This window comes from Archocentrus centrarchus, chromosome 3, assembly GCF_007364275.1.
Source record: "Archocentrus centrarchus isolate MPI-CPG fArcCen1 chromosome 3, fArcCen1, whole genome shotgun sequence".
Lineage (NCBI taxonomy): Eukaryota > Metazoa > Chordata > Actinopteri > Cichliformes > Cichlidae > Archocentrus > Archocentrus centrarchus.
This window is the reverse complement of record NC_044348.1, coordinates 11701862-11711358: the sequence shown is the minus strand read 5'-3', so window position 1 is coordinate 11711358 and position 9497 is coordinate 11701862. Positions and strand designations below refer to the sequence as shown.

The following is a 9497-nucleotide window of genomic DNA, read 5'->3' as shown; positions in this document are numbered from 1 at the left end:
AATGCTCACTGTGCTTAAACCGTAAAAGATTTTAAAACACAAAGTAATAGCTGAATAGCTGAAAGGCTTGGCTTCATTTTAAAGCTTAAATGGTTTCTCTAGCTTAAGGTATGCTGAAGTTATTAGCTTTCAAAGCCTGAAAGGATTTTTAAAGGATTTGAAACTTCCCCATTCATTTTCAATGGGGCTAAAAATTCAGAAAAATATTAATATAAAATCAATGCTTAAAGATTTGAACCAGAAAAGTAATAGCCCACTTCTCCCGAAGAAGCTGAACGGTTTGATACCTTAATTATTTTTGTAGCTTAAGCGGTTTTTGAGTTTTTAGCGGTCAAAAAACGTACGGAAGAACATATAATAATAATAAATAATAATAAAGATTACAAGAACAATACTGTGAATGCTTGCAGCATTCACAGTAATAATAAAGATTACAAGAACAATACTGTGAATGCTTGCAGCATTCACAGTAATAATAAAGATTACAAGAACAATACTGTGAATGCTTGGCAGCATTCACAGTAATTATCTGTGGTCAACTGCTGAAACTTAAAAAACAAAAATGAATTCAAGCACATGTGAGATTATGTTAACTCAATGGGGGTGATATTTTCTCTTTAAGACCTTAATTGGAAGCAGGATCATGGCCAGATAAAGTTATTGTTAATATTATTTTACATCTAAACTTAGATGTTTTATTTACTGCACAGTTTCCCTGATGAAGCTCCTTCCGCTGCACTCCCACTGCCTGGCACTGTTTACCCTCCATATGTGGGCGGTGTTGTACAAACCACACCTCCTCTGGCGTTGCTGCCGCTGCTGCTGCTGCTGCTGCGGGTCTGAAGCTGAATCCGCTTGTTACAGTTGAACCAGCCAGCAGCGGGATCATGATTGCCGTCTGGGGAGCATAGATGTGCAAAACCCCTGGAGTATCCAGCGCTGGAGAGGCCACAACCGACCACCGTGGAGGACTGTCTTCATTTAGTCGTCATAAGGGAAACTGCCACGGTGAAAGCATGGCGGTAGAAGAGGAAGGTCTCCGGGTTTTCCAGAGCGTTAAAATAAAAATAGGTAAGAAAAAAAAAAAAAAAAAATCCCTACCCCCCAGCCTGAGCGCCTCAATGGATGGCCCCGTATTCACGGGTGAAGCAGGCAGGCGGGCAGGCAGTGAGGGCTGGAGACCGGAGGCACCCAGATCTGTGTTGTTCAGCCTGGTATTGTAATTCAAATCACACTCTTTCCTCTCAGCGCACAGACCCGGGCTGTTTTGCGATTAGCGGTCCGCTAATCGCAAAACTGAAAATGTTTAGGGGGGAAAATTTCGAGAGATCCAAAGCCTTCTCGGATATTGTGGGAATTTGGCAGCTGGCATTTGGATCCAGATCATGTGCGTTTGATAGAGGTCTACATATGCAGACTTGAACCGACTGGAGCAAACTGTGGGGGCTTCACACCAACTATCCAGATGTTTTTATTATTATTATTATTATTTCAGATAATATAACACTTGATTTCGCTTAATCTGCAGCCAGCCACTCATGTTATTGCACCCCTCCTCCCCTTATCCCTTCTTTCTCTGCACTCCCCCCTTCCAAAAAGCTTTATGCATGACTGTCTAGCTATTGATTGTTAGCCCAGATTTCTATATTTAGAAATCTCGCTGGTCTTCAGTGGGTAACCCCGGTTTTCTGAGAGATATGTGGTGCATGCGTATCTTGTGAATGAGGACTCTTGCAGTGGGTGCTTTATTGGAGAGGACAGTGTTCCAGTGCAGTTGTTTAACGGTAATATAGTAGTAACCCCGCATATATCATGGACATGAACTGATAATACTGGCAATGACAACAGGAAATACTGGAAACAAATACTGCTTTTTTCTGTTTTTGTTGTCATTACTCTTTAATTTATCGTACAAAACAGAGGACTCCACTAATCAGTCTTCATATGATGCCCAAACACGTATAGATTGTAAATGTTTTGCCAATGAATCTGTGGGAATTTTGCTAACATTGGAAACACATTTAAGCAATAAGCTGAATTTTCAAAGTAGGTTTTGAATTACACGTTTCAGGTGCAATGAGAGGGAACACTGTGACATTTGTTTTGTGCGAGGAAGTGGTCCGAATGCAGCAGCCTGACCTGTTTAACAACACATTCATGTGTTTGGCTTTTTAACATCAAACCACTGGAAGCAGGCAGTCACTTCCTCTGTGTGCCCTATCTCCTATCACAGCTCCTTTTCACTGACATCTGGCACCCAGTTCATCCCGTCTGTGCTGTCCAGTTTGTTTTGACTCCAAACAGGCAACAGAAGGGATGAGCAGGGGGGTGAAGAAAAATTGACAACAAACACACATGCAAGCTGTGGGGATGTGTGGTGATGCCAGACAGTTTTTGGACAGTAACGCTCCGGTTGTCCTCTTCTCAGTCAAAGTGATATTCAAAGTGAGGCTGCGTTTCTAAGCTTCTTAACTGCTGGTAAAATCAGCTCCAGAGTTCCTGGGAGAAAGTGAGAGAAAGAGCCTGAAATCGAGTTTGTGAAATGGTCGTAGTGTGATAAAATACTCAGACTCCTGGGAGAGTTGTAATATTTAAATCACAACGGCCTCATTAGTTTGTTGCACTTTCTGAATGAGTGTTCAGACAGCCAGCAGCTTTTGAGTTCCTGTGAAGAAAAACTGAATGACTGGAGCAAATCTTCCCATCACAGATGTCTTTCCTAGATACAGTTCTGCTCACAAATCATGCCAGGAGAAAAAAAAGAGAAAAAAAAAAACACTGGTGGAGGACTCATATCCTTTATTTCAAGAAAAGTAAAAATAGTGCTCTGTTACCAGTTAAAGTCCAGACCAAAGTGTACCTAAAGTCTTAAAAGCCAACACAAACACATGCCAGAGTGAGTGTCATATACAAATGTATTGGATTACTGAAGGACTACTTAGGCATTAACATGTAGTCAGCGTTTGTAAAAGCCTGCCTGATATAGGATTTTTAAGACCGATACCGATATTTGATGATTTGAAACGCCAATCAGCCAATATGTTGGCCGATATTTTTCTTTCTCTTTCAGACACCTTAAACATTAACAGATTCCCCTAAAGTTTGTTACGGATGGTTATTTATTTAGTCATTTAAGCTTTGCTTGACTGTCTGGATGAGCTGGTTGTTGTTGCTGTTTGTTGCCTTCCAACCCCATGTGACTCCTAGTGGAAAAACTATGCAACGCTATCACTCATAACATAATTAAAGGGTGTTTCTCCCGTCCCTTCTATATTTTTTTAAAAGATATTCATTGTAAAAGCCAATACAGATATATTGGCAAATATCGGCCCACCGATACACACTGTGTTTTTCTGCTGGACAACATTTGATCATTAATTAGCATTGGGGTTTTGAGTGTTTGTTGGACAGAAGGAAGTTATTGGACATTTTTTCACAGTTTTTCTGAAACATTATGGGCTTATTTTGGGTTTACGCACTATTTTGAGAAACAATTGCAGAAATTAACACATAAAAATAATATTAGTTGAAGCTGAATTACATCTGTCCCTAAAATCTAATCCATCAGAAAAGTTTTACCAGTAAGTCACGATTACTGACATTCATGAGGAACATTTACTGTGTGCTTTCATCACTTCCAAGAACAGACCCCAAGTTTCCTCCATCCTTGTTCTTCTGTGTCATCAAACAGTGATGACAGTAGAGTTTATACTGTGCTGTTGCCTGGCAGCGGTCATCAATATGATTCCCATGGCTCTCTGCTCCCAGTAATGTCCATGTAATGCTTGCATCACATTGTTTTCATCAAAGTTGTCTCCTTTGGCACAAGAACACGTTTAGCTGATGACTCAGAGCTGAAAATATGCCACTTAGTTGAAGGCGAGAGAGAGAGAGAGAGGACTTATTATTGTAACGCTCTGCCAGGTGATGACTCGTCTCAGTTTCCTGGAGGAACGCGCGAATGTCGGAAACTGAACGGGGCTACTGGGCCTGAGTCCGTACTGTCTGGGGATCGCAGGAAACAGGAAGCTGCCCCCAATTCTCTTCCTGATTGGCTGGAATAGACTACAAAAGAATAGTGTTTTTTCCTGCATGGCAACAAGCTAATACAAAGCAGATGTAGTGAGATGCAGAGAGAGGGACAGAGGTGGTGTCTCACGTACCGGAGCAGGCTGCGCTCCGTCTGTCGGCGGCTGTGCCTGTGTCAGCGCTCGGAGAGATGGGAACTCGCAGTGGCACAGCTGGAGTCGGGACTTTGCACTAATTAACAACAACATATGTGCATTTGGCTTCTCTGTTGCTGCTAGAAACATAATCTGACAAACACAGTGAAAAACACACTGAAACAATATCTCGGCTCAAGTGACCGTGCACCCCTTTGAAGAACTGCATAAAAATATAATCTTAAACTTCGGTGTGAGCGTGTTAGGGATTACACACTCAAACCTACAGAACTTAAAGGTCACTTGTTAAGCTTTTGACCGCTAGTAGCGCTATAAAGCAAGGTTTTTTATTAGTGGCTCTCTCTTTGTGTCTGTTTCATGCATGAAGGCAGCGCACGTCGGGCCCCATAAACTGCACCAGTGCAGTGAAGAAGAAGACTTGCTGCTTGCAAAGATGGAAGTGAACCGTGATATGAAACACTGAAAATTTGGAAGTGTCTTTTGTGGCGGGAATGCATTCCATAGGTCAGTTAGACCTTGATGTTATTGAAGCTGAACTAAAGCTGTGTTTGGAGAATCGAGTTGGGACCTCGTCCAAAACTGTCCTTTCTTACACGACTTTAGGTGTGTTCTCACCACACAAAGTAATAGCTGCCTGGGTAGCATGAGCGTGCAGGAGGTAGGACACATGACGCCCTCTCGCTCTCTTTTTTCTTTGTTTCTTTTTTTATTGGGATTTCTTGGAATAATTACTTGCTCTGTTTTCACACGGTGCAGCTGGATCTGACCAATTTGATTGATTTTGAAATTTGCGTTCTCGAGGGATCGAGGGAAGCTCTCATCATAGCCAGTAAGAATTTTGGGAAACATGCATAAAGCTTGTGCAAAAAGAAGCTATCAGACATCATGGAACATCCTTAAACCTGCAACAGTCGATTGTCTTTTGGGCATTTTTTGAGCATGACTAAACATCAGTAACATTTGCTTGGAGTTGGTTCCCATTACCTGATGAATATCTCTCTCCTCAGCTGTTCAGTGCTTCCTGTGCTCACCAGTTGATACTAATTTGTATGCTTATCAGTGCTGTGTGGGTATGAGGGCATACAGTATTAGCTGAAAACCACTACGGCTTTTCCGATGGGAGCTTTGAGACTCAACCAAAAGACAAAAGTTCTTACTGCATGCAGACATTTCATTATATGGTCAATATAGAGGTATTAAGGGGAGATATTCAGGACTTTAGATCACATACATGATGCATCTGTTTGTTAACCAATTTGTTTCTGGTGCACTGGCACCATTTAGCTGCAGTATCATTTCTTCATGTTTACAACTTGCTGTTTAAAGACTTTCAAAGTTCAGTCGTCTGATTCTACCTAATGCAAGTCACCGGTTTAGTCTGGAATCAGTTCTCCACATAAGCCGCACACCCCAAACTGTTTTCATAGGCTACACGGTGCTGGCACAGCACCATTGTGTTGCTGCTTAATGGCGCCGTAACAATACAAGTGTGATTTTTGGATCCAGTGAAAAAAGTGTAGTGAAAGAAACTCTAGATTACATGTTGTGTAAAGGAGAAAAGGCGGCCGAGGTCCAGGAAACAAGAGTGGGCGGCTGAATGAAAGAGACTCAGGCTGGGAGGGAGAATTTGGTTGAGAGTGACAGAGCCTGCCCCCCCCCCACCACACACACACACACACACACACACACACACACACACACCACACCACCACCACCCCTCCTCCCCCCAGCATTGCCTTGCCTTTCTCTTGACAGCTGGCCAACAGAAGTTCCCAAACTTCCTCCTGTCCAGACTGAATAGGAGATGTGGAGTGACGGGCAGCTGCGTGAGGAAGGGAGGGGTCAGAAACAGTTCATCTGTGTGCACGGTTGAAATCTGATTTAGTTTAATAAAAGTAACAAGATTGGTTTGTTGCTGTTATTATGTTATATTCATGTACAGTAGATGTTAATACACTGTGTGTGCAGAGTCCTCCATTTTGTCCTAGAAGGCGAGCTCTCTGGGAAACGGTTTGCTGTAAACATGTGTGTTGACTGTTTAGATGCAGCCTGTGTTTCGGTCTAGGAGCTTTAGGCTGCTGGAATAATCTGGGTTGAGTACAGCTGCTCTCCTATGTCCTCCACAAGAAAACAGAACCCGAATAGTGGCTCATCCTCCATGTCCTGCAGATGCCTTGTGGAACTGGGGGATCGACTGGAAGATCTCTACCAGCTAACAATGACATAAGCATGAAAGCATTAGAGAAACTCCAGTGCCACGGAGTGTCACAAGAAGAAACCGTGCTATTTCCATGTTATGAAAAAGCTGAATGACTTCGATGTGAAGTTGAACTTGTGTGACAAATGTCTGCACACATGCTGATTAAATCGGGTTTTGCAACAGCGCTTTCCTCCTCTGGCAACGCCGGCAATGTCAACTTGCCACATGCGGGGACGTACACCCAACTCACTCTCCCTTCCTGTGCTTGCAAAAGATAACGTATCTTTGTGTTTGCCAACCCTGTTTGTGAGTCTGCACATGTGGGAAAAATAAGGTGGCTGAGCTTGTTTTATGTTATTTAATAGCTTTTTTTTTTTTTTCTAGGAGTCATAAAAGCAACCACAGAGATTTCTGAGAATTACGTGAACAGATAGAAAGCCTGGAGGGAGAGTTGAGGTTAAACTGACCAGAACGTACAGGAAATAAGAAGCAGTGAAACCAGCTCTCTTCATTACACTCCACTGTGACACATCCCGAATGAACACACCGGGACTCTGACGAGAGCTTATGTTAAGGCTGACTGTCCCTGCACAGTTGTGTGCATGTGTGTGTGTGTGTGTGCACGCACGCTTCTGTATGCATGTTTTTAGTTGTGTATTTTTGCTTCGCTCAAGTTTTCCATTGAGACTTATGAAACTGTGTAACCATTAGCTCTGGGCTGCAGTAGAAATAGATTGGGTTTGATCAGTAACTGAATGCTGGTTTATCACACAGACGGTGGTGTGCAACCTTTAACCATAAACTCTTTTGATTTTCCATGCTGTTCCTCCACACATGCTCCTCCAACAACTGCTGCGGTTGGGTGGAAACTTCAGGATAGGACAGCTCAGCTGGTTGCATTATAGACATTGTGTAACAAGCTGCAGTGCATTTGAAAGTGTTAGACCAGCACAACCATATGATAGACAGACAGTTATTCATTCTAAATATTAATCTCATTTATGATTTAAATTATACTAATTTCCACACGCATGCTTTCATCCTTGGATTCTGTTGGACTACCATTGCATGATTCATACATTAAGAAAACGTATTCGTCCTATACTGGGCCCTGGTGCAGCGTCAGCCCCCCTTGCCTTTCCCTTTAATCCCTTCTTGTGATTGGTGGCCCCTCCCAAACAGCCAGAGCTGTGTGAATGTGATGATTATATTAGGAATATCTGCTCTCACTGACATCATATGAAGCCAAGCGTAGAAAAGTGACTGAAACAGAGTGTTTGGAGTGTCCACTACTGAAAATAAAGAAAAGAAGATACCCAGCACACATAGTTGACACCCTGACAGAGGATGCTGGCGTTCCCAAGTAGAATAGAGGTCTTGGCAGTCTTGTAAAGGGCTGGCTGGCTGGTGGATTTGAACCCAGGGCCTCCTTGCTGTGAGTCAACAGTGCTAGCCACCACTGTGCCACGCTCTGTTTATGTTTTTGCATGTCTAAAGTTTGTCTCAGTTTATTGTGGACTAGTAGAACCACCGTTTGTCTGCTGCTGATGTTAACATTGTAAATCCTGCGATGCAAATGTCTGTATTAGACCTCAGAGCAAAGGTCACACTCATGCAGCATACTTTTTCTTTCTTCCTTGAAAGCCTGCCAAGGATGTCCAGGTCACGCTCGGGCTCTACCTTGAGCCGACCTCGAGACATGACCTTGACAGCAGTTCAACCACGACTGGATGTTGACAAAAGGCCACCAGCCAACAGTTTTTCATTGTTGATTTCCACAGAGATTATGCTCAAAACTCGGGGATGTTTTAATGCAGGTAAAATTATATGCTCAAAACCATAAATATGGCTTTAACTAAGTGTTAAAAAAAGCTGATTCTTTAAGCGTGCTTTCCATCCTTGGATAGAAGATAAGTAGATCATGCTGCAGTGGTGCTGACTTTTAACAGCCCCCCACGACCCGTGAAGTAGCGTGGGTGAGGTTTTAGCACTGCACAGAAATTGGTGGGGCGGAAGCAGAAGCACGAAATGGGCTAGCAGGTTTTCAGTGATTGTGGGTTTCAGGATGAGCTGGAGCAGGTTCACAGCGGTAAGTGTGGCTTCTTGTTGATGACTGTATGGCTTATGCTTATGACTGTGCTGTAATCTGCTGCTGCTGTGCCATGTTTATTCTCTGAACTGGGCTTACTGTGGGCTTAGTGCTCACTATGGACGGCTGTAGTTAAAGCACAGATGCAAACATATTGCCTCCTCTTGTTTTGGAGTTAAATATTTGGGAATTTTGTTGGCTTCTTTAAAGAAGCGCTCCAGCAATTTTAAACGTGAAGAGCAGCTTAGTTAGGAGTACGGTTGGAACTGCAGTAACTTGCAGTTATTTGGGTTAAATGAAAAGTTTGGGTCAAAGGTGTGTAGAGAAATAAATATGAGATGGAAAGAAAGTTGCTCTTTGTCCACATGTTCTCTGTGTCACACCTGAATAGGTCTTTTAGGCTGTTGGATGTGACATGACAATACTCAGGAGGTTAAATTTGAAAGACACGGTCAGTGTTGGAGCTGCGTTGCGCCGAGTGTCGGGCCTTCTTGGTGTCATTGTCTGCTGCACTATTTTTTGTCCCCCATTGTTTTAACCTCTGCCGCTGAAAGTACAAAGTCACTGCGTGATCTGAGTGCACGTGGTCATGTTTTACAGAGCAAATTATTAATCAGATAATAGAAAACTTGATCAGGAGATTAACTGATACTGAAAATACATGCAGGCTGTAATCCTGGTTTCAATGATAAAGCAAGATTTCCTGAAAGAATGAAGTCCCAGCTGTGAAGATCCACAAAAAAGGCCTGTGTGTGTGTGTGTGTGCGCGCGCGCGCGTGTGTGTGCACGCGCTTGTGTGGGTGGGTGGGCGTAATGTTTTTATGTTTAGTCAGTAAGACTGTAATGTCTTCCAGTTTTGTTTCACTTCTCGTTTTGACTCTAAAGCCAGAAGCATCAAAGGAAATGAGCAAAGACAGCGGGATAATATAAATGAGTTTCACTCCTTTCCATTCTCACGGTGGCTCTCTCTCTCCGCCTTCACACACTCACTCTCAGGGGTAACTGGGTTGTTCGCTGCTTTTAA

The 9497-nt window shown here is 43.0% G+C and overlaps 1 protein-coding gene across 1 annotated transcript in view; it reads left to right on the top strand.

The window, feature by feature from the left end:
- Nucleotides 1-857: 857 nt before the first annotated feature.
- Nucleotides 858-9497, top strand: part of rasa3 (RAS p21 protein activator 3) — a 42936-nt gene continuing 34296 nt past the window's right edge. Inside the window, 1 exon segment of the mRNA XM_030724598.1 lies at nt 858-1071. Coding sequence (XP_030580458.1) covers nt 912-1071 — 160 coding nt within the window. The 5' untranslated portion in view covers nt 858-911.